The sequence below is a fragment of the Lagopus muta genome, chromosome 4 (genome assembly GCF_023343835.1).
Source record: "Lagopus muta isolate bLagMut1 chromosome 4, bLagMut1 primary, whole genome shotgun sequence".
Taxonomy (NCBI): Eukaryota; Metazoa; Chordata; class Aves; order Galliformes; family Phasianidae; genus Lagopus; species Lagopus muta.
Genome location: NC_064436.1, coordinates 4,404,487 through 4,429,401, shown reverse-complemented (window position 1 = coordinate 4,429,401; position 24,915 = coordinate 4,404,487). Strand labels below are relative to the sequence as shown.

The window sequence follows — 24,915 nt, the reverse complement described above, 5'->3', positions numbered from 1 at the left end:
TAGCACCAATGTCGCTTGAAGCTTGAGTTTGTCAGCCTTAAAATTCAGCATGGTGTTGTCTTGTGTGTGCAAACCACATACCTGTTTTGGAGTGGCCACAGATCAGTGGTTGAGCTGTGTAACCATTTAGCTCTTCTCTTGTCCTTCAGAAACCTTAAAGGACTTAACAATGTTGGACACCAGTTGTTTTTTTGGTGGTTTTTTTTTTTTTTGGTTTTCCTGAGATTAGATCAGACATGGGATCCTTAAGGGTAAGTATTCACATAAGCTAGTTAATGCTGTATTCAGAATAAGACTCAGAGCTCCAGAAAAAAAGAAGAACTCACTGTGTGATCTACCTTGAAAGGAACTTGTTTGTCTGAGTGTCTCCCAGACCTAACATGTATCATGTAACATATCAACTGTACAAATAATGGTTTTTTAATTTTATTTCTCATTTCTGTGTTATCAACCAGAACTAGAAGCTTCACAACACAAAGTTCTATGCCTACTTTGGTCCAAGTACACAACTTCCTCAGTTTACATCAGTTACTCAGTGTTGTAATGAACTATGTGGGCAAATATAGATGCACGTTGATTAATTTGATTTTCTCACCTATCTTTTTCCTGATAGGTAAAGCCAGCCACTTTGTCTATCTCTGTCTTCCTTTGTTATACAGGCAGATATTCCTCCTCTAGATCCTTCTGGAAACAATTTCATTTTTACAAGCAGAAAAACAGATAAATTAGTCAGACAGTGAGTTTGGTGCTGCAAAAAGAAGAGGCAGCAGTTCGTCTCCTTCTGATTTTCTTCTAAATTTACTTTTCCTTAATTTCCCAGAGGAAATTGGAAGGATATCAAAAAGACGTGCAGTACTGTAGTCTCAATTAGTTTATAGAGAAACAGTGCCAGAACAGGGAGATGCAACTTTATTGCATGGCACCACATGGAATCTAAGAGCTAAATTAACCTGCCATTCTTGTCTCTAATGCTCTTAATAAATAAATAAACAAATAAAAATTACAACAGAGCAGAATTGGAGTGAGTTCAAAAGAACATTCCTTTGCTTACTTATGCTTCAGCGTTATGCCTGGCTGCATGCATTTAGAAGTTTAATCTCCTTTCCTTTTCAGCTTTCCAGTTCATCTCAGCAATTTGTTGCTGTTGTTGGACTTCTTTCTGCTGGCTAACTGCAATAAATGGCTTCGTAAGGTCGCTGCTGGGAAGAGGTAGAATAAGGAGAGGAATAGAGGTGACGAATACATTTTTATATCCATTCAGGTGCTGGGCACTTTGCATGGGAACACCTGGATGGATATTTTTCTGGCATGTTGCACAGAGCAGATCCTGTCCATGGAGAGAAGCTCTCCCTTTTGATCATTCAAGCTAATATGTAATTAAAAATGTATTCCTGGCATCTTGCTGCACTTTTAGATACACTTTAGGGGCTGAGTTCTCTTCAGTATTTTTACAAATTATCTAGATGTGGGAACTGATTGCATTCTAAGTTCGCAGACAAAACTTACTTAGAAGGAGCTGTGGGCTCCCTCAATGGTAAATAGGGCATAAATAATTATGGTATCTGTGTTTGTCCCATAACTAATCAATACAGAAGGCAGATGATTGAGCACGGAGGTTGTTAGTGCTTGTTGAGCACACACATACAGAATGGCTTGTGGATTTGGTGGTTTTTCTGTAATAGTTCTCTTCAGAGAGTCACAGCACCCCCATCAAAACCATTCAGAGAGGCCTTCTCTGTGTTTTGCTCACAGGTCGTAGTGATTGCCAGATTTTTACAGGAGGAAGTTTATGTACACTCATGTTTCCTAGATGATAGACATGAGGAGTTCTTAGGAAGCAGAGCGGAGCCGTCTCTCCCAGCAGGCAGCCTGACTGCAGGAGATGGATGCAGAGCTTTTTTAAAGGCCAGGCTATTGCTTGACTTGAAAGACAAGTGTTTCATGTTTGTTTGTTTGTTCCTTTGGTGTGGGAGGAGGAACAGGAAGGAAGTTCTTCAGCTTTTGTTTTGTCTGTGAGTCCTATGAGGATAACTTGTCAGTAGTTCCTGCTGATAGGAAAATCAGCATAAAGGTTATAGGGCAAAGAGAAAGAAAATGTCAAATTATTTCCACTTCCATTATGTTTCACACAATTTTATGCAGGCTTTATAATTGCCCAGTAATGTACTGGTTTTGCTCCTTTCCCCTGCTGTTTAAATTTCAGAGTGTAAAATACTATTTGTCAGGCTAGTGATTTCCTTCTTAGACTCTTCAGAGAAATTCTGCTCTTAAATGCAACAATTTCAGTCAGAAGAATTGGTTTCCTTTTATAAAAGTCTAACGTCCTGAAGAACAGTTTTATGCTTGATGGGCATTTGCTGCTTTCATTGTAAAATTGTTCATTCAGTTCATCTGCCACTTCAAATAATAACCCAGTCATCACTAGCTAATGCAATTTATTGTTACAACAGCAGAACTTTAGAAGTGCTACCTAACAACATGGCAAGAACATATACTTTAAAAGCAACATTTCAGTGAATGCTATGAGCAGATTCTTTCCCTTAGGGATGCAATTTTCATGAACGCATCTGCAAGTTTTAAGAAACTTCACAATTTGGCAAAAGTCCTTTATGGATTTGGAAGTCTACAACTCTAAAGTAGATTATTATACTGAAGGTTAGTTTAAGTAGCTGTGTAAGAGAGAGGCAGCACTGCCATTTGCAAGCTGACACAGAGGTGAAAGAATAAGATAGCAGGCTGGGCAGCTGGGCCACAGTTAGTATTAGGACATGGGATAACAGTATATAGGATAGCGGTGCCTAACTCTTCCTAGAAGAGAATTACTGGACAGCAGACTTCAAATATTTGATGTTTACATATTGAGGATATATTGTCAGTGCTAAGTTTTTATCTCAGCAGACGTAGATAGGTTGTTTTGTACCAGATATGCTGTCATTAATCATATAAACTTGATTTAAACTTCTACAGTACCTTTGACAACAAGGTTACAGATTGGCTATGTACTGTGTTAATAATATCCTTCTACAATCTGTGGTACAATTTTGGTTTATGAGAGCCCATTTCTTAATTGTCATTCAAAGGATTAATAGGGGCTTCTGTTACCTTTTCTTTAAAGTTCCTTATGAATTTCACCAACATGACTTTTTGCTAGGAATGTACCAGCTGGAGTTCATCTGATTCTTTGAACATCTTCTGTTCTGCTCTATTTAAATAAAGAAGAGCAGAATGATACAAGCAATTGTAGACGAAAGCATGCCATTAATTTAAAGGACTGGATGGGCACTTTCACTATTATATTTTTCATAACCTTGACTGATTAAGAATAACCAACTTGTACAACCCCTTGTAAAATGACACAATCCTGCCAAATTTCCACTGGTATGGCTGTATTCTGAAGCTTGTATTTGCTCAAGAAGTTTTCTCGACTTTCTTTTTCCCCTTTGTAAGGCGGAAAATTGAACTTTTTTTTTTCTTTAACTAGAGAAAGTATTAACAAACATATATATATACATATATACATACACATATAAAACATTAAAAGGTCCGAACGCAATCCTTTTTTACGGCAGGCATCCAGCAGAGGTCCCCCACAGCTTGCTGCTGTCAGTGCAGCCAGTGCCTGGAGACGGGGAGGTAGGGCTGGGGAGCCTTCCTGCAGCACCTGCACGAAATCAGGTGATGTTCTGATGTGCTGTGCTACGGTAACTTCAAACTTTGGAAAATCACTCTGGGTTTTACTGAAACATGAAAATGAAGGATGCTGAGGTAGCTGTTGTGACTTGGCTCTGTTTCTTCCTTTGTGAGGCTGTCAAATATTGACAAACAGCATTTGAACGGTGTGGCAGAAATCATCTTTGTAGACTGAGTGACTTGTAGACAGGCAGGTCAACAGTACAATGCTTGTTTTTGCCAAGGAAATTCCAGAGACTTATGAAGTTCATTTGTTTTGGGGAGCTTAACGTGATTTAGTCATTGATAAGGAAATACAGGAAAATAGAAATGTATGGTTAATAGAGGAAACAGGACCTTTTGTATACTGTTTATGTGTTTTTATTGCTGTCTCTTGTATCAGGAAGATAAATTTATACTGGGATACAAACACAGAATCAGCCAACTCCTTCTAGTACTTGAAGGGGGCCTACAGGATAGATAGGGAGGGACTTTTTATTAGGGCTCATAGCAACAGGATGAGGGGAAATGGCTTTAAACTGGAAAAGGGTAGATTTAGACTAGATATTAGGAAGAAAATATTTAATGTGAGGGGGAGGAGACACTGAAACAAGTTTCCCAGTGAGGTTGTTGATGCCCCCTCCCTGGAAGCATTCAAGGCCAGGCTGGATGAGGCTGTGAGCAACCTGGTCTAGAGGGAGGTGTCCCTGCCTATAGCAGGGGTTGGGGCTAGGTCATCTTAAAGGGCCCTTCCAACCCAAACCATTCTATGATTCTTATTGCACATCTTATTGCTTAGAAATAAAGACAGTAGAACTTTTATATGAATGCTGTTGCACAAATTGTGTAGTGGATGCTGAATTCATTTTAGCAAGGTGATTTGAGTTTCTAATGATAATTAAATGAACTCTACCTTTTAGTTATTGTTTATTACTGTAAATTACAGGTTTTGTTTTGCTTGAAGTCCACTGTGAGCATTACCGCGTGAAGTTCTTTAATGAAAAGTAGAAATCAGCTTATTACAATGCATAAAGTCAATAACAGAAGGAAATCCACTATTAATATATACTGATCTTGAAACATAAGCTTTTTCTTCTCTGTTCTTTCATGGTGTTCTTGGTGAAAAAGTTCTTAGTACAGTCACATTTGTAATGAACTTTTATAATAATTTTATTCATAAACTTCCATAATAAACTTTTATAAACTTTTAAAATTAAAGGGACAAATCAGAAGTTCTATTTCAGCACTAGGACCTGCCAGGCTGTGGAAAATAAGCCTTTACTTTTCAGATATTTGGAAAAGTGTCAATTAAATACACCTAAGCATTCCCATAGCTTGCTAGAGGTAGCTTGATCTATTCAACTTCTCATTTTGATGTGCTACCTTTTCTTTGTAGTGTTACTCTCATTAATTATTTTTGAGGTAGTAATTCAACAAAATCTTTTATCAGGCCCAGACCTACTTTGTCATGTAATGAGCTAACAAGAAATAAAGGGAATACCTGCAGAGCCAGAGTAGTTTGGTCTCGAATCTGTATTCTAATGTAGTAAATTGTCCTCGGGTCAAAGGATACAGCAGACTTCCCCATCATTGAATTGAAATGGATGTAAGTTATTAGAAGAAAATTGGCAAAGCAGATAACCAACGTTACATTACTTTTTTTTTTTTAGACTTATTATTATTAAGGCCATAGAACTCTGGATGCATTAAGTTAATCAGCTTGTCCTGCACTGACAGATTTCTTCATTTCATCTTTGAAATGTGATTCCTCATTTCTGCTCCAAGAAGTCCATTACAAATGTCTCCTACGGCTTTCTGGTACGTCTCCAGTTTTAGGCTATTTCAGAAGAGGGAAAATAAGCACTGGGGAGTTTATAATTTCATTGCTTTTTCAGCCATCTCGTCTCTTTTGTGAAAGGAACAGCACTTGAGACCACTGCTGATGGCAGGCGTGACAATGTGCAAGGAGGGGTTGTGTTATGTTCCCAGAGAGCTAGCGGGACCTAACGTGACGTTAATGGCCTTGGAGCAGATTTTCTGAAGAGTGGACTCCTACAGAGCAGGTAAGAGATCAGCTGTACCCTGAATGAGCTTTACTCACCAAATGACCTTGAGAAATGATTGCCAGTAGAGCGTATTTGCAAATCAGTTCTGCCATAGGAATAAAACCCTGAACTTCACTCATCATGATGCGCAGTGAGGACCAGAGGAGGCTACGTTATCTGAAATGTGCTTGGATACTCTAGGATATTAATTGAGGGAATGTATCATCAAGGCTTCAAACAATTACCTTTGTAGGATGCGTTCTGGAACTGACAGAGCCTTAAAAAAGCTAATTGTTTTGCCTGTGTCGAGTCCCAGTTGTTACATAAAAATGAATTTAATTTTCCTGCAGTGAACAGCTTGCACTTCTCACAGTTGTGCTAACACCACAAAAAGAAAAAAATCAGCAGAAAGTGAAGATCTAGACTGCATGCAGATCTCTTGTGCGGCTCTTCAACCCCCAGGCCAAGAGGCCAATATCCTTGTGAATACTAAATGAACCCTAATTTGGTGGAGGTCCTCGTAAAGCCAAGAGAATGGCTAGCAGTTAAAAGAGTAAGACTATCATCTCTCTCAACCTAAGTAAATCTGGACATTAATTATGAAGGGGCACTTCTTGCAGGGATGTTATCTCCTTGCTTAGCTGTTTTTATTGTTATACCCCACCTGAGCTTCCCCCCCTTCCACCTCCCTAAAAAAAAAACCAACACAAAACAGAACCCATGAGCAATTTTATGGTTAAAATTACTATTAATGATCTGTTTGGGAGTTTGTGTCTTTCTGGTTCCTACCAAGTATGAAGAAATGAATGCTTGTGAAACTGACCAGTGCCAAGTTACTCCTCTGAAGAAATTTTGTACTACGAGTAGCCTCAAAAATCCTTTTATACCCTGCTTTGTTCACAGGGACAGGAATAAGTGTTTCCTGCTAAAACTGTCAGACTACTGTGGCATTCGAGCAATATAGATGTGATCCTTCTCCTGCTAATATAAAGCAAACATTTGATTAACTGGACATAAGAGCAGAGTCAGTGTACTTCAGTCTTGAAAGTCAAATTACTGTTCTGCTAATTTCCCAGAGGAGTGCTCTTAAGCCTTATTATTAAATGAATCATCATAAGAATTTGACAAGGGCACAAAGAAGCGTTTGTATTTATTGAAAAGAACTAAATTTGAATTGTGACAGTGTTATCTTTCCTTGTATTTCCTAATACTAGTTTGTAATGAAAAAAAAAAAGCACTAAATTTCAAAGATTTTTGAATATTTCTTTTCAAAACCAAATAAGATGAACAAAAGTATCTTATACAGTATTTACAACAGCGATGCTAGTTGTACCACTAATGCACAGCTTTTGGATAAGAGTACGACTACATCTTCCTGTCACTAGTAGTATTCTTTCTGGGGAAATAATGTTTTTGACAAAGTATGTGTCAAAATCAATGGGTATTTCATCCAAGAACATACCATATTTTTACTATAAAATGAGGCAAAGTTTGTTGAGGAGACCAGCAGGTCATGGTAACCTTTGGAGTATAGCAGATGTCACTATTTTTTCTGAAATTGCAGAGTTTTAAGGTGCTGTGGTTAGACTTGCCAATTTAGATAACTTCATACCACAGTATGACAGAGATCATCGTAATGGTCATATATATCACAGGGCAAAACTTATTGAATGGTTGGAAAGATAATGCTTGCTTTAGAGAAACAGTTTGAGAGTGGTACGGGCATCTGTACACATATTCATTTATCCTTTTTCACTTCCTAACATTTCACAACTTGCAATAAGCTTCATGGTCATATGTGGGAGTAACAGTGTTCAGTGGTGTTGTCAGGGGCAGACACTTCAGAAGGGTCTGTTTAGGCTGTATTCCTTTGTCACTGGCACAGTATGGCAGAATATGGTGGTTTTTTGTATGTTTTTTTTTTTTCTTTCTGTTTCTGACTTTCATTTCTCTTCCTATCAAAAATCACTTTAATTGAACATGAACAAAAACAGCAGCTCTGTCTGCCTTCATCGGAATGGCAACGCTTAACCAATTACACTAGCATCAAAACCAATCAATTTCAGGATTCTCCATTAGGTAGCACATGCAGCAAGCCTTAGAAAGTAAGGTTTGTTTGTTTCTCATTCAAAAGCATACGGAAGATATTAAGTAAAAGAAAAATCTGATCTTAGAGATTACACACAATACGTCATGCTCAAAAACTGTCCCCAGCTTTACCTAATAACCTTGATAAATGACTTCCATGAGTATCATGATTTTATATAATTACTTCAGCCCGTGAGGGCAGAAAAAGAAGAGGTTTGTCTTGCACCAGAACAGTGCATTAAGGCTGTTCTTGGGCTTATTTTTTTTTTTTTTCTTACTTACAGAACTATCAGTATATTTTATTGCTAGGACTTTTCATAATAAATCGCATAGGCATAGTTTGGTTTTCATCAAATTCAAAGGATAAGTTCCAGGGTCCAACCGTATTTATGAAGGATGCTTTTCTGCAGGCTATGATGTTTATGGCTGTTTATTTTTTATGCTGCAAAGATAGATACTGGAACAGCTGTGAAAAAAATGACTTTTTTCTTCCAAAAGTGCAGTGATTGATGATGGAACCCCAGGGATTACAGAAGGGCTGTGTGATCTATTAATAATATTTTGGTAGCATTAATTATCACAAGCATCAGTACAGAGGGAAGTTTCCATGCCACCTATCCTATTTCTCATAAGGAGAGCCCGTGCCTCTCTCAGCATGATTGGTAGTGGAGACTTTTTTTCCTTCCTGTGCTCCTCTTCTTAGTTCTCCCACACCTTCAGGTTAGTGATTTATTTTTCATCCCTCGGGAGTTCACTCTGCTAGAAAGGAAACATCATATTATAAGCTTCCAGGCTCCAGGAGCAGGGTGACATGCTTACAAAGGCTGCAACCACCAGGGAATACAGTGGCAATATGGTTTTCCTCTCTGTTTACTCAGTGGAGTGCTGTTTCTCCACTGCCTGCTTCTCAGTGGTCACTGCCCTGCCCAGAGCTGATGCTCCTTGCTGCCTGATCAAGGCACTGCCCAATAGGACTGCAGCTGATGCAGATGTATGGGATATATACCTCTATCTCAGCCACTGCTGTTGAAATGCTCTGGAGGACCACCTTGGCTCCAATCTCTTCCCCTGTATAAATATACTGTAGTGTCAGCCTACACTGAGGTTTTGGTGTGCTGGGATCCGCTGGCTTGGCTGGCCTGGGAGTGACCCATCTGAGGTGGCACATCCTAATAGGCTCCTGTGTCCTTCACTGCAGAAAGAAGAGGGACAAGGGCCAGCCATTAACAAGGGGTATGCTTTGACATTTCCAACTGTCAGCTTTGTCTGTGGTAATATTTTATAGAACTACAAAAATCAAACATGTATTTTCCTCGTGTGAGTCAAACCAGAAGAGTTTTAACATACATCATATATAATTATCAGCTGAGAGGATTCTTCCCTCCCTTCTTTTATTAGAAGGGAACAACCTTGTATGACTATGTTCCCTTATTATTTGAACTCCAGTGGAACTGGCATCTGGCATTGTCTGATTCCATTCAGCAGATGCTAACAGAACAAAACTTCTATCATCTTCATTATTTAGACTTTTCCTCACAGTAGAAATTGTTCAGTAGCAGTTTAACTGGCCTAAGGACTGGGGATTTAATGTGCTTTTCGAAGATTGATCTTTATGTGCTTTGTTTTCTAGCATATTTGTGTATGTACCTGCCTACCTACATAGAATAATGATACCATTCTCATGAAAATGCCACTGGACACTGTGGTCAGATGCATCTTCCCAAGATCTATAGACGTGTGCATAGGAGAGAGCATCATGCTGCCAGTCACTTGTACATGGAATGCTTTGGAGCGCTTGCTTCAGCTCCAACTGGATTAGGACCACTCAACAAGCATGGGGTAGGGAGGATCCTTGTGCTCTGATTTTTTTCCCAGGCAGGAGAAGTGTTAAATATGCTTCATTTTTTCCTCTCTCCCTCTTTTGGGAAATGCCTGACTTAATTTGTTCCTTCTACTATCTTCTTCCTCCATATTCTTTGCTGATACTGAGTCCGAGGTGTACTGGCTGCTTAAAGAAGATGGAAGGTAGGGAAAACATTTTATTTTTATCGAACATGTCGGAGGAAAGATGCTGACATTTTGGAGACGTCAAACTCTAATGAGTATGATTGTTCTGCAAATAAAAGGTAAACACACATTCTCCCACCACTGATTGTAAACAAATTTTTAGACGTCACAGGAATAAAGCAAGTCAGTAGTTGTCTTCATTTAATTTCCTACTGCCAAATTACAATTTCATGTTTTGATCAGTATAAATAGTGGGGGCACAGATATTAACTCCATCCAGGCAAATGGACAGGGCTCTCATAAAATCACTGGCACAGAGTAATCTTTGTGAGCTTCTGAAACTTACCCAAAGGACTTATGCAAACATTTCTGTGTGTCACACACAGTTAAAGTGAGTAGAATTTAATATGAAAAGAGTCATCACTGAATAAAGCTTTATACTACAGAAACAGTCCTAAATGTAGCAGGAAAAAAATGGTTGAAATTCTGAAAGTATATAAAGAAATGGAGAAATTAACTACGAATTGCAAATAGGAAGCAAGGTAACAGTAAAAAATAAAAAATACATTATAAGAAACCTGGAATAAATAGTAGAAGATGAAATGATGCAACTCTTACACCATTTGGCTACACTACATGGTAAAGTAAGGTTAAATGACACATCACAGTGGCAAGAGAATGTGTGGATGTAAGTTAGGCATAATTTGCTGTAACTTTTATAAAACTGCATCCTAGTGTTCTCAGTGAGGATCTAGTTTTGTTGGTTTGTTTTTTTTTTTACTTAAGCTTATCTAGCAAGAGTAACTGTAAGTATTTTCAAATTAAACAATTTTAAACTTTTTAAAAGCTACTTGGAATGTATTGTTTGAATATCCTGCACTCTTTGTACTCTGTGAAATGACGTACTGTAGGTTGTTAGGAAATAATAATCTGCAAAATGCAATAGTCAGTGTCCAGGCAGAAACAATTTAAGTGTACCACTAGTGAAAACAAAGAATGATGGGTTACAGGGGACTAGACTTCAGGGAAATACCTTAATGACAGTAACAATGATATTACCAACTAGTATGTAATAATCTCCTCACCCAGTGACAGCCTGAGCCTCAAAGGTCTCAAAACTGTAACGTTAGAATAATTTGAGTGTTCCTTCAAACACATGGAAGCCTGGCTGCTTCCATTTTTAACGACTATACGGAAAAGAAGTATCCCAAGGCAAAAAAAACCCAACCAAAAATAAAAAATCACGAGCCTTCCCATCCACTCATTTACAAAAACAATAACTTCATTTTTCAGACTGGAAACACTTTATTAAAGAGACTATCAGATTGGGAATTCAAGTGGAGAAAAAGGAAGAATCACCAGCTAGACCCAGGGAGAAGTTTGACTGGAAACTCAGAGTTGAGGCTTTGTACACTTATTGAACCCTGAGGGCAGAGGTGGGTTATGAAATTAGAGTAACCCATGGGAAATATATGTGTATATATAATTTTTTTCCATTTCTGCTATGAAATGTATTGTGACCTAGGGAAGATGCATGTGATTTAAGTGTGGAAGGAAAAAAGACCTGTCTGGTTAAAAAGGAGATGATAAATTTGGGGCTGATAGCATGTGTAGGTATGTGCACCTGGGCAGGTGTATCTTAAAGCTGTTGACCTAAAGCAAAAGGGTCATCTATGATGAAATGCATCAAGATTTTGCTTTCTGGCAAAAGAAAAGAAAAAATAACCCTGCTCTCTTCCCATTTTCTTTTTCTTTCCGCTACCAGTTTCTTAGATCATGAAGTCTCGCGCTGATCAGAAACCTGTTACACGTTCATGGGAGCCATCAGTGCAAACACAAAGGCATAGCTATATGTAAGTATGGCTGAAAATTCCATAAAATGACAAGCCAGAGTGAAAACTCTAAGGTTTGGTAATCAGAGATGTGTTGTATTGGGTAAACAGGATGAGACAGAAACAATCTCAATAACAACTGCCCCCAAACTCATTTCAGGGAATAGGGCAACCTGGGAAGAAGCAGCAAAAGATGGTGTAAATGTATTGAAAGCAATGAGTTAAAGAGCAAGGGAAAAATATTTTTCTAATCCCATCCAGAAACAGACTTTCTATTAATTTAGGAAACAGTCAAAGTTGGCACTGAAGTAGTCTCAACAAGTAACTTAGTAAAAGATAGGTATTTTATTATAATTAGATGTATGATAGTTAATACTGATAAGTCTAGGTATTCTCACATTTATGACTCATTTTATATTTTGTATATTTCCAAAGTACAGACTGGCAGTATTTCAGGTAATGGAATTTGTACTCTGGTTTTGTACACTGGGCATGATTTCCTATGTGCAACAGATAGAAGAACATTATAATAATACACTCATACAGTCTGGCCAATGCACATGCAACCTTAGAACTACCCGCTCACATGAGATGCCACTAATCACAACCAAATCAGACTAATTAAGCTTAATACGGTTCATACAGCTATATGCATTAGTATGCACAAAAGCCAAATTATTTTATCTTGAGGCTCATAAAATTAAAGTATTTGGCAACATGGAATAAGGGACATTAGATCAGCTTTTATGCTGTTGTTAAGGAACCCATAGAGGATGGGATTCAAGCAGCAGGACATCATGCCAAGTAGATGACATACACAGTACACTAATTTAAAATGTCTGTTAGAAATGAGAGTGGCATTAAAATCCGTCACAATGTGGAAAAGGTGAAGAGGCATCCAACTAAAGCCAAAAACTAGGATTAGCACTGTCAGTCTGCAAAACACTCGCCTGGACCTTGTTTTAATTCTGATGATGGATTGGGATACCGTAATCATGTCCTGGATCTCTGTATTTTCCTCTGGTTTCATCTCAAAACAGACTGGTACCCCCGGGATGAATTTACTAGTGGAAGAAAGCTGGCTTTTTTCTGTGCCAGAGGTTTCTGGGAGGTCTCTGAAGTCAGCATCCTGATGCTGCCTTAAAATAGCTGGCATCACAGTTGATGTCTTTTTGCTGTACCTTCTGTGGTGCTTTCGGACCAGGGCACAGCTCCAGCTGGTGTGGCTGGAGGGCTGTGCCTCAGTGCCCGTGCTCTTGGATGGGTGAAGGGTGAGGTTTATCATCTCTTTTTCTTGGAACTTGCCCTCTTTGCTGGACAGCCGGGAACCTACACTCCTGCAGACACTGGTGTGACTAGCAGTTAAGCATACCAGTGGCAGTATGTACTGCATGAGCAGTAAGGATATGGTAAAGGCAATTCTGTATGAGTCAGAAGGCCATGACTCAATACACAAGAGCCTGTTCTCCAGTGCCTCTAAATTGAGGCTTTTGTGGAGGTCCACAATTTTGTGGAAAACTGGAAGAGGGGAGCAAATGGCACAGCCAACGGCCCAAATGATAACTATTAAGAAATAGCCGTGCTTTGCCGTTAAGTTGCTGGAGAGGGGATATTTTATCATACGGTATCGGACTGCAGCAATAGATATTAGCATTAAAGTTGAAACCAGAACGGATGTACATTGCAGGAAGGGCATTAGGTGGCACATAACAGTGCCAAACATCCACCGGTCAAGCAGGACAGACGTCAGCGTGAAAGGAGAACAAAACAGCACGACTAAGATGTCAGAAAAGGCCAGGTTACCGATGAGAATGTTTATTATTGTCTTCTGCTTGCGTTTTGTTAGAGCTGTTAGTACAAGCAGGTTTCCCACAAAGCCAGCCAGACTTATAAGTGTGTACAGCCCAATAAGAAAGTACTGTATGTCATCGACACTGCTCTTGTAGTCCTCCCAGGCAGAAAAATTCTTTGCAGTAGCAGAAGTGTTCTTGGTAGGTGTCCTGTTGGCATAGTCTTTGAGTCCTAAATCCATTTTATAGTCCTGCTTAGAACAAGAAAGGCATTGATTAGCAACTGAAGGAAATATGATGCTGATGTACAGTAGACTGTACAGAAATGTAATTTTACTTTGTATCATCTTAATGCAAGAGAATTAATAGAGGTGTTATTACGCTGTAAGGCAATGGCATAACTTCGGGTTAATGCAAATTCCTTTGGTGGGTTTTATCATATGGCATTCAGTGCACCTAGATCTGCTCACATCAAAGTCCTGGGGAGGGGCAGATAGTGACACAGAATGAAGGGAAACGGCTTTAAATTGGAAGAGGGTAGATATAGGCTAGATATTAGGAAGAAATTCTTTACTGTGAGGGTGGGGAGACACAGGAACAGGTTGCCCAGTGAGGTTGTGGATGCCCCCTCCCTGGAAGCATTCAAGGCCAGGCTGGATGAGGCTGTGAACAACCTGGTCTAGTGGGAGGCATCCCTGCCTGTCGCTGGGGTTGGAATTAGATGATCTTAAAGGGCCCTTCCAACCCAACCCATTCTATGATTAGACAATTACAACTTTAAAGACTGGCATTATGAAGTTGGTTTTTAGCTGTGCTTTGCTATAGACCATACTGCCAGGCTTTTTGTGAAGAACAGTCAGCTACAGAAGCACTCCATTTACAGTCAGTGAGATTACTCATGTGAATAACAGCTCATTGATATGAGCAAGGAAATTACAAGTACCATCTGGGCATGTGCCTAGTCATTACATGACAGCAAACTATAATGAGAGCACCTGAAAACGTATGAAGTTTTGACACACATTAGCAACTGCAGTAGTATTTCTTCCCTTGCTAGTAGAAAATTGACACAAAGTAGGTAAGAGCTTTCAAAGATGATCAGTTTCTAAGGAGATCTACTGTCAGCACCCCAAGATGGGGTTCCTAATATGGTGCATCTACCTGCCATCCTCTACGAAGTATTGAACATATTTTAACTAGCACTCGTGCAGAAGGGAAAACTGTGTCCAAATCACCCAACAAAGTAACTTTACTTAAAACTGGGGGCACGGTTTGTACTACATGCAAACCCCACCCAATCACTGGAAAATTTAAGGAATTGCTAAGCATGAAAGCATCCAACACTGAATCCTAGCTCAGCATAAAGTTACTGTACATACAGAATTTTGGTGCGATTCGTCTTCATGTTAGAGGAAAAACAGTCAAATTCACTTTAACTTAAAAACCTGCTTATATAGAAGGTTTGAAGTATAAAACCCCCTAAGCGCCAGCTCAAGTTCTAAACCTAATGTTTAGAAATCTTAAGACAAAAGATCAAAACAAAACCAAAATAGGCATTTTTAGGAAATGGCTTTTTTTTTTTTTTTCCTTTTGAGGAAAGGGCTAAATTTGGCAACCAAAAGAAGGTAGGTCTCCTTGGGAATGCAGCCGTTCCCAGTGGACTGTATCATGCCGTCTTCAAAGCACAGTAACATTATTGATTTCCTCTTTGCAGCTGTGCTCCTTCCTTTACACCACCAGTTGTGTGCTCCCACTACCTGTGGCCACTGGGGAACTAAACCATCCAACGCCCTCAGAACATTCCTTGACAGTGCTTTGGGATGTAACTCCTGTACCTGTAATCTCAGGTGAGATGAGAAATACTTTAAAAATATGAGGAAGATATGGCAAGTTTTTATGGCTTCGCTGCTGTGTGAGAACTAAGCCTTGCCAACTTCTCACAACGTTGAGCTGAAGTGCTTTTTGAGAACAACTCATTTAACAGGTGATTAACACTACCTGAAACTATCCTTCCCTCAACCGTCTTTAAAGGAAGCAGACCAAAGGCTCTGTAAGTGACCCAACATCTCTCTATTTTGATACTGATATTACCAGCAGTTTTCAGTTTGGTAGCATTCTCTTTATAGAACTATTAGCTAAAAAATTACATAGCTTTTTATTTATTTATTTATTTTTCCTGAGTCTCTGCGTTGCCAGCAGTCATCTGAAAACAATATGATCTGATCTGCAGACAACAGGGACTTTCACAACCACCTGAAATTTCTTTCAACTCTCTAAACGTGAGCAAACTTAAGGAATAAACTCAAGCATGTCTGTACCTTTGATAAAATACATAGCCCTACCTCAGCCCTACAGAATTACATATCTCGTGTCACATATCTTTCTTATATTCAGCATGGAAGATGCATGGCTTTGGATGATGACTGATGTTTTTGCTGATTTCGGAGTGTACATGCAGCTGTAACCTGCAGACTCTTTTTGGATTCGTGAAAGCCATTTCAACTGTACATTGCATTTCCATATGAAATACTACCTGACTAACATTTTCAGGGTGAACAACCCATTATCTTCGTACAAAAGCATTCATGTTGGCTGAGAAGCGTGTAGGAAAAACCCTTCCAGCTGAGGAGTTAATAATGAAAAAGCCATTGGTGTAATTCTAGATAATTTTCTTTTTGCTTGCCTTCCTTTTGCCTTCCTTTTCCAGTTTATATCTTGCACAAATGAAGAGAACATCATGAGCTGAACATGTCTTTGACCGCTTGCAGATACAAAACGAAGCAGGAGTTATCTGAGAAAGGGAAATGAACCTTTAGTCAAGAGCTAGACCTGTCCAAATCTTGCTTACTAACCACACAGTCATTTCCTGAGAATAGGAAGACTAACAGGAAAGAGGGAAGGAATCCAGTAGCAAATTGATATTTAAAGAAAACACACATTTTTAAAATGCTATTGAGTTGATGAAGACTTTGAAGGAAGAAGCTTTCCATTTATTTTGCTTGCTTACATATGTAACTCTTAGCCAAGAAAGACCATTCTGTGTTTTCTTCTATTTTAACTGGTATTAGGCAGAAAAAAGCAGAAAGGAGCTGCACATGTTTCTTCTCTCTACAAAACCTGGAGAGAGAAGACTGCTTTTATAGTATCTACAGGTGTTTTCAATAATGATTAAACTCTCATGGAGTCATACCTGTCCAGAAGTCATACTGAATAGCGACAGTGCACACTGGTATTTAGTTAAAATAGTAAGTTCATTTAAAATAATAGGCTTCCAAGGACAGTGTACACATGTGTGAAAGTTTTGTTGATCCATGTGCCAAAACTGCAATTCCCTTTCTGGAATTTTTGGTGAAATTGTCATTGACAGGTTTTGTCAATGCCTTCAATATCCTGCAGTATGGTTTTAGCTCAGCTGCTAATCATGTTTCTAAGGTAATTCTTGACAAAACTGGAAGTATGCTATTTTTTTGTTGAAGACAAAATACTTTGCTTCAAGGGACCTGCTTCAGCACAGGGTTGGACTAGATGATCTCCAGAGGTCTCTCCTACCCACTGCGATTCTGTTACTCTTGATTGACACTGAAAAAGCTTCACAGGGGTGCCTATGAAGTCCAGGCAGGGATTGCCAGCCACGTCCTGCCCGCACTGTGCTGCCTTGTGCATGGGCTGAGAGCTCTGTAGGCACCACACATCCTGCTGTCCACAAGGAAGGGGCTACTGGCAGCATACATGCCTCTCGTGTTTGATTTACAGTCCCCAGTCTAACACTAGCACAACAATGACTTCGCAGGGATCTAGATGTTTACTGGCATTTATGTTCCTGCTTTTTATTTTTTTATTTTTTAGGGATTCATCCCCCCTCCTCCCATCAGTTGGCCAACCGCGATGCGGCATGTTTCACGTAGCTTCTCAGTGCAATGAGGATTCCTGAAAAGCCCGTTGTGGGGAATAGAATTAAATGATTTAGCCTCTTTTGATAACATTGTCCTCGTTTTTGAAGTGTATTTCTACACTGAAGGCACGACAGTGCCCAAGTGTTCTGGTACTCCAGGTCAGATTTAATCAGTCTGTAGGTACCCAACTGCAGTTGATCTGAGGTTTGCAAGTGACAGGCAGAACTTAAAACATTTCTCAGTTTTAGCTGAATTAAGATACCAGATAACCTAAAATGTACTAGTTTGATATTTTAAATCTTCCAATTCGTCTCCTTATTCCGCTTAAAGCTGCTGTTTAAAATACAAACCCCATAAGCCACCATTCAGCAGAATGAATACACAAGCTATCCCTGGTTTTATTTTACATGCTTAAGGGGAGATTTTCAAGAACATGGAAGTTAGGCAGGCAATCTTACTCCCCTGAAGGCAAATTGGCCTTTCAGAAGATCTTCCTTCAACACTGTGTGTTGTTTATATCAAGACTTGTTTACAGACAACATCTTGTGTCCCACAATATTACTACCCATCGTATTGTACTGGCTGGTGGCAGTACAGTCTGTTCAGTCCTGTTCAGAGTGCCTGCACAGGACCATTCATCTCCATTGCTGAGAACAATTTATAAGCTTGGAAGTCCTTCCTCAACCTTGAAAACAAAAATGTACAAGGAGAAAGCAAAATACAAAATGTCCCTGTGGAACACGGCCCCTGTCATACAGGAATGTGTAGGAAAACAAAGTCAGTCTTATTCTTGACTCACGCAAGGTTGAACGAGACAGGCTGTGCCCACCTGGCCACCGGAGCTTAAGGGAAGCACTGACCTGAGAGACAATGCCCTCATCTCAGCACAGTCTGAATTGAAAACCCCAAATCGAAGCCGGTGAACTCATGTTCACAACAAAGGCTGAAGAGTGACTGCAGCTGCTCAGCACAAGCTGGTCTGCGAGCCAGCAGAGTTCTGAAGACTGACATCACTTCACCAGTCCAAAAAATGGGTTGTGGTGCCATGCTATGCCTCTTTATACGCCCAACTTAAGCAAAGATTGCAGCGCAGGTCTGGAAAAAGAGAACATGGCTTCCCAAAACAAACCAACCCCATCTAACGAGATTATTACCGCAGCTCCAAGGAAGCACGGGCAGATTAGAAAACTTGCAACGCACTGCCGCAGAACGGACCAGCAGCGGGCGGGACGGGCTCTGCTTTACCATTCCCACATCCCTCTCCAGCCCGCCTGGAAACGATGCCTTTCCTGGCAACCCGCATTCTGGGACGGGACAAGGGGCGAAATTCCCCGCGCAAAACTCCGCGGCCGTTCCGCGCCCCGCACCGATGCCGCGCTCACCTGCAGCCGCGGGGAAGCCGCCCCGCGCCTCGGGCTCCGGCGAAGCTCATAGCCCCGGGGCTGAGCTCCTCGCCACGCTCCGTCCGAGCCGCTCTGCGCGGCCGCGCATCTTAAGGGGGGACTGCGGGGACTGCGGGAGCGGCGGCTCGGGCCGCTGTGCCGGCGTTGAGGCTGCGGCTGCGGCGCGGGTGCATTTCGGGAGAGCGTTCCGTGCGGGGCCGGAGTCTGTTATTGCCCTATTGCATGCTATGACAATTAGAGTTTCCATGGAAATACAGTGAGACTGTAAACAAACCCAAGGCTCGATAGTATCGAAGGGATGCGTGCATTTTTTTATTTTTTTTTTCCTTCCTCCTTGCCCCCCACCCCAACACTGTCTTGTTGTAGGCCTGCTCGGAGCTGGGCCATCTCTGGGGGCTGCCCTGAACACCTTGCTGCTCCCCTCCCCTTGGCTGGAGCTCAGCTTTGGTGGCATTTATCCACCGTTATTTTAGAACGGGTGGGAGGTGATGGATTCCCCCATCAGCTTTCCACTCGGAGGTGAGTAACTCAGTTTGCCCAGACACAGATATCTAAAGGGTGGTTTTAATTTGTTCTGGGCCATCAGTGGGAAGGCAGGATGCTTTCCTTCTTTTTCTTTTTTTTCTTTTTCTTTTTTTTTTCTTTTGAGTGAACGATATTTTACAGTCTAAAAATGGTTGGGTATGTCACAGCCCAACAGATGAAGAGCAATTCTGTCACTTGCACCAGCTGCTATCTTCGCATTGATCACAGCCCAATTACAGGGCTACTGGAGAACAGAGTGACGTGTGGGTCTTTGGGAGCACAGGTGGCAGAATGTGACACGGGAATGTAATGACTTTTCCATTTGCAGAGGCACTCCTTAGACAGTTGATATTAACAGAGTATTGCAGAGAAGCTGTCAGTATAATTAGCCGGTGAAAAAGTGCTCTACACAAAGGCGTGCCAGCTGGATCAACCGACTCGTAAAATAGCTTCACAACCCTGAAAGTCCAGCTAGATTCCTTATTTAATTGGGTTTTTAAAGCACACGTTTTAAGGTGAGGGCTAAGGGAACAGTCAGCTTCACTCTTCATGGGACGGGCTCGGTATGGCAAGGAAGATCGCGTCCCATATTCTTTTCATCCGCTCCTGCTTTATTCACCACCCACTGCTGGTGAATCACTGCATGTGCAAGTGGAGCGAGGGGAGCTGCCAAGTGGAAGTGACGTGCCAATCCAGCTCATCATTTAAAGACAGCTCTCCTGTTAGTCATAAAGGAGAACTAAATTAATCATTTTTAGGGCCGGGCAGCAGTTCCTAACATTTTTGACCGTCTTCTTACCTAACAATGGTGCTTGGAAAGTTTTCACACTAGAGACAGAAACCCAACCTTGTTCTGACCTGCTGTTTAAGACCATCTCCCAGAGCATCTGTTCAACAGGGTGCTCCCGTTCCAGGGCAGTTCTCCAGACTGCTGACCCTGCTTGACATGGAAGCTCCTTCCTGGAAAGAGAGAAGATTTTGAGGCACTGAACCTTTCCATGAAAATTTTGGCTATAGCAAACTGGCGCTGCCTTTCAAAAACAAAGAAACCAACCTGCATTTGCTGGCAAAGCCCACAAATGAGAATTTGCATCCCATAGTTGTGATTTACATAGGATACCATTGTTACTTTGTGATGTTAAAAAAAACCTTTCCTCTGTGCTGACCACTTCTAAGGTAGGCTGTCACTTCCTACGGTTTCCCAAGCAATCACCAGAAATTACATGCTTCCTGGTAAAAGCAGTCAGTTAGACAAGTGGCTACTCCTAAGAACAAAATATCTTGTTGCTTTTGTTGGGTTATTTCAGAAGAGTTCATCAACCAGTGACGCACTCCTTCTCCTTCTCCTTCTCCTTCTCCTTCTCCTTCTCCTTCTCCTTCTCTCCTTTTTTTTCTTTTTCTTTTTTTTAAACCTCAGGCCTGTAAACAACACCAGATTTCTCTCAGCTGTATTTGGACAGTTAATTGGTGACACTTGTGTATGTCAGAGGCAATTATTATTCAAGCCATTAGCATTTTCTTTCTCCTTTTTAGTGGTTGTGAACCTCAGAACTGCCAGTAATAGTACTGAATAATAAAATAGGTGATGTAGAGGTAGGAAAGGTGCTGACATTAGAGATGTGTCAGACTGGCAACAGATGATGGTATAAGTTCCCTAGAAATTAACCTCTGTAGGGTTGTTGAAACCATGGAGGAGTCCTTGACAAAGTCAGAGATGATGATGATGGAGGAGCTGGCAAAGAAACCAGCGTGTCAATGGGAGATTTGTGAGTCAGAAGGGTACAACGGCAAATACAGGACAGAAGTCTGCCATTATATGGAATGCAAATTGATGTTGGCGTGCTTCTTCTCTCATAATCCTGAGGGAAATGTACTTTTGAGAGTCATCCTAATATCTTTGAAAATTTAGCTTCTAAATGTTAGCTGTTAAAGACATGAAGACGCAAAGCTCCAACTGAAGTCAATGAGAACTGATGAATGCCATTGAAAAATCAAGTCCAAAGCCATCTAACTTTGAAATTCTGCAGTGTGCAATTGGTTGCCCTGAATCAAAACTGGCTGTGAGCCAGAGTCCAATGTTAATGTGAAGTCTGATGCCAGCAGAGCACCCATCCATCAGCAAGAGAGCCTAAAATGGTAGGATGTAACTACTACAGAGTTTGAGGCATTTTGTGAGGTACCTATAAAGCATTCTTATTGGTTGGAACTTTCCCCACTCATCCACCCAGCAATTCATAGAACCACAGAGTCAAAAGGGACTCTTACAGGTCCTCTACTCCAACTCCCCTGCAATCAACAGGGACACCTGCAGCTCCATCAGGTGCTCAGAGCCCTATCTAGCCTGACCTTGGAAAGACAGGGTATCCACCACCTCACTGGGCAACCTGTGACACTGCCTTACCACCCTGATTGTAAAAAAATCTTCTCCCTTATATCCACATCCCCCCCTTTTCAATATTCACCCTATTCATGTGATAAATACTTCTAAAAGATACCAGTTACGTTTTTATTCTATGGATATATTTTTGGCCAGTCCCTTCCACAGGTTCTTATCTTGTGTAAAGCAGTTGGGCGTGCAGGCAGTGAGGCGTGGACTAATGAAAATGTTGTACCAGTTGAGGTGTCTGCAAGGAGACAGGACATCTGTTGGGTAGGTAATAGAACACTTCTGAGGGTGAACGATTTTGTTACCTAACGGGTCTCATCGCTTTTGCTGGCTGGTGCTATACCACTGTCTGTTGAGCATGCTGAAGCACAGAGCCTATTTCTGCTCTGTTTGAAGCCAGCTGGACGCTCATACATGACTTCAAGGGGCTACAGCAGAAAACATGACAGTATTTTAGCCAGGTAGCCATAATTTAAGTTCCATCTCAGTCGGTCTTTAAGCAACGTTGCATATAATCGGGGCAGCTTCGCACTGGTTAGCTTGACTTCATCACCCAAAGCAGAACTGGAGCAGTAAGACACTCAGACCAGATTAACCACGTAATTATTCATGCAGCTTCTTTGTGTTAGTGACATTAGCAGTCAAATGAAGTGTTGTTATGTTTGGTGTCAGTTGCAGTCATTGCAGAATAAACATGCTCTTAGCCAAATGGAGAATTTGCACTCAATGGCAAAACATCTATTTATTCTACTGATGACAGACTGTTGCCCCCAAGGAGAATGAGTTCCCTAATGTGAAATGAAAGCCTTTCAATGATGCCGCAGTTCATTAGAAGAAAATGAGAACAATAAAAATAATAAAAGTAGAAGTAAAATCAAAGAAACAAAACTCCTTTGTTTCCATCCAAAATAGTGGTGACTTCAGTTTGTTTTATGCGCAGCAGGAACCTCAAGCAAATCTCAAGGCGTTCTTTTACTCTGTGGATTTTAAGTTTTAGGGAGAGATGGTGCTGGCTGAGCACATGACAATACACTGTAGTGAAAGTGTCATCCTCATTTTATGATCTATTTTATTTTACATTTTTTGGGAGCTGCAGGAAGAGTATCTTACTGGGTTGATTTCCTGGCATATTTTCCCAGGTGTTTCTTCAACACCTCTTGTTTCCCTCTCAATGTATTGCTTCAAAGAAATGCTCTATTCTTTTACTCATGCTGTTCTATTTGGTCAGTTAAGATTCTTGCATTCTTTCTATTGTATTTATTCTCTTTTCACAACAGTCGTGTCTTCATTCAAACACAGTCTTCCAGCCTGCATTGTCTGTGATGCACTGAAATAACATACTCCAGGGAGGAGGATAATCTCTTACACTATGGCTATTTTGCTATTCTTTTGTCCTGGCAATGACTAGCAACACAACAAGGCTTGCTGAGGAGTTACTTGGTGTTTTTGTGTGCTTGGTTCTCCACTTGGAAATGCTCAACTTGGTGCTGGGACTGGGCTTGCATGGAAGAGCCAAGAACTCAGAATCACAGAATGGCCAGTGTTAGAAGGGACCTTAAGGATCATGAAGCTCCAACCCCCTGCCACATGCAGGGCCACCAACCTCCCCATTTCATAGCAGCCCAGGCTGCCCAGGGCCCCATCCAACCTGGCCTTGAACACCTCCAGGGATGGACGGGGCATCACAGCCTCTCTGGGCAGCTGTTCCAGCACCTCACCACTCTCTGTAAAGAACTTCCCCCTGACTTCCAACCTAAAGTGCTAAAATCTGAGCTTCCTTCACAACTTCCCTGACGCTATGTGGCATTTACTGCACAGCGTGCATTTTGTATAGCTGTAATGGAAAACCTTTGAAAAAGAACACATCTGTTTGTTAGAGTGATTGTTTGTAAGTGTGTTTTAATTCTCATTTTTATGCTTTGGTGAAGGTTGGTGTAGCTCCAACAGATTCAGTCATCCGAGGTGAGCACAGAGCAGAGGGCAAGTATGGCAGAGCAGGAGCTTTGCAGTAAAACCTTGTTGTGGCACATATATATATAGCATATATGTCTGAAAGATTCGGTGACTCACACAGCCCTTTCCATTGTTCCACTGCTCTGCTTGAAGCATCCATCTGCACTGCAAATAACTCCATGAACGCCCGATCCCCTCACTGTGAGCTCAGGTCACTGAGTGACACCCAGGATCCATCTTCAATCTCTCACAGTTGATAACCATGTTACATTGTGAGGTCCACATCCATACCAATGAGTGTCTTCAGCTCTCCATGTAATGGAGAAAATAATACTGACTCAGGCAGAAATACACTCTTTATGGGATGCTCAGCACCAGCTTATATCTTTGCGTTGTCTGCCTGTATCCAACATCGCTGTGCTCAGACAGACATGGTGCACAGGAATTAACCAACATGTGTCTGCAATCCTCAAGAGGCTTAACATACAGCCTGCACTTACCTCTCGGTTGCTGGCGGTCACTGTCAACAGAGCCCAGGTTTGGAGCAACCTGGAGGTTTGGCCACACTTTCCTTCCTCACAGGAGGGCTACAGGTTTGATGCAGCTGAGCTGAGCTTCTGGAAATACAAGGTACACACAAATTCTGTAGCATTCCCACAAGACTTAGTCTGCAAAACATATTACAACCATTTATTACGTGCAGCTGTTATTTCTTTTCGGTAATAATACAGTTACTCTCCTGAGACCTATCCTCAACATAACAGAGTTGTCCTGTAAATGGGATATTGTAACTTCAACAAGTCCTTTCTCTTGAAAAATTAATCTGGAGCCTTGAAGGAGTCAGGGCACTTTTGCTTTCCACAAATTCCAAGATCACAGTGCAGCCTGTTTGAGGGGGCATTCATACCTGAATTGATCCAGGTGACTTTTCTTGGACTTCTGTACTGGCTTCTAAACCCACCGTTTGTTTTTTTATGTATTTTTGGGGGGGCTATTAAAGTAGGTCTAGCAGCAGCAGTGCTTTCTGTGCACAAGAGAGCAAGATATTTCAGAACCATAAAAATAATGGAAAATAAAATGTTTGGTTTTCTTTTTTTTTCATGGAAGCTGTTTAGTAAGCAGCGCACTGACCTGCTATAGCCGCTAGTAGTCTGCAGGGCAACTCATATCGGCTGCATGAAAAAATCAGCTTGCCGGCAGCTAGAGGTTGTGCTGGTTCAAAGATCCAATGCCGAACTTCCTAACTGCTGCTGCTCCACTTCTCTTTCCAGCAGAGCTTTTCTTCCGGCTTGACTGGCCACACGGTGGCAATAACTTGCAAACA

At 41.1% G+C, this 24,915-nt stretch overlaps 1 protein-coding gene and 1 long non-coding RNA gene across 4 annotated transcripts; one reads left to right on the top strand and one right to left on the bottom strand.

The window, feature by feature from the left end:
* Nucleotides 1-1,119: 1,119 nt before the first annotated feature.
* LOC125692177 (uncharacterized) lies at nucleotides 1,120-18,642 on the top strand. 2 transcript variants are annotated; one of them, XR_007376500.1, is made up of 9 exons: nucleotides 1,120-1,232; nucleotides 3,570-3,675; nucleotides 5,340-5,487; nucleotides 5,565-5,732; nucleotides 9,433-9,827; nucleotides 11,103-11,245; nucleotides 11,575-11,662; nucleotides 15,146-15,278; nucleotides 17,278-18,642. It is a non-coding gene; the product is annotated as an uncharacterized LOC125692177 (long non-coding RNA). The 2 variants fall into 2 exon arrangements; XR_007376499.1 differs by having other exon boundaries at nucleotides 15,146-18,642.
* Nucleotides 11,718-24,834, bottom strand: NPY5R (neuropeptide Y receptor Y5). 2 transcript variants are annotated; one of them, XM_048942378.1, is made up of 4 exons: nucleotides 24,723-24,834; nucleotides 24,092-24,208; nucleotides 20,111-20,212; nucleotides 11,968-13,682 (listed from the first exon to the last, which is right to left on the bottom strand). In XM_048942378.1, the coding sequence occupies exon 4, from the start codon at nucleotides 13,671-13,673 to the stop codon at nucleotides 12,342-12,344; it is 1,332 nt and encodes a 443-aa protein (XP_048798335.1). In that variant the 5' UTR covers nucleotides 13,674-13,682; nucleotides 20,111-20,212; nucleotides 24,092-24,208; nucleotides 24,723-24,834; the 3' UTR covers nucleotides 11,968-12,341. The 2 variants fall into 2 exon arrangements, with proteins under 2 accessions (XP_048798334.1, XP_048798335.1); XM_048942377.1 differs by lacking the exons at nucleotides 20,111-20,212; nucleotides 24,092-24,208; nucleotides 24,723-24,834 and adding an exon at nucleotides 18,707-19,044 and having other exon boundaries at nucleotides 11,718-13,682.
* Between the last annotated feature and the right edge of the window lie 81 nt (nucleotides 24,835-24,915).

Excerpts from the sequence above, each read along its gene's own strand:
- NPY5R (XM_048942378.1), bottom strand. The coding sequence starts at position 13,673 with ATGGATTTAGGACTCAAAGACTATGCCAACAGGACACCTACCAAGAAC.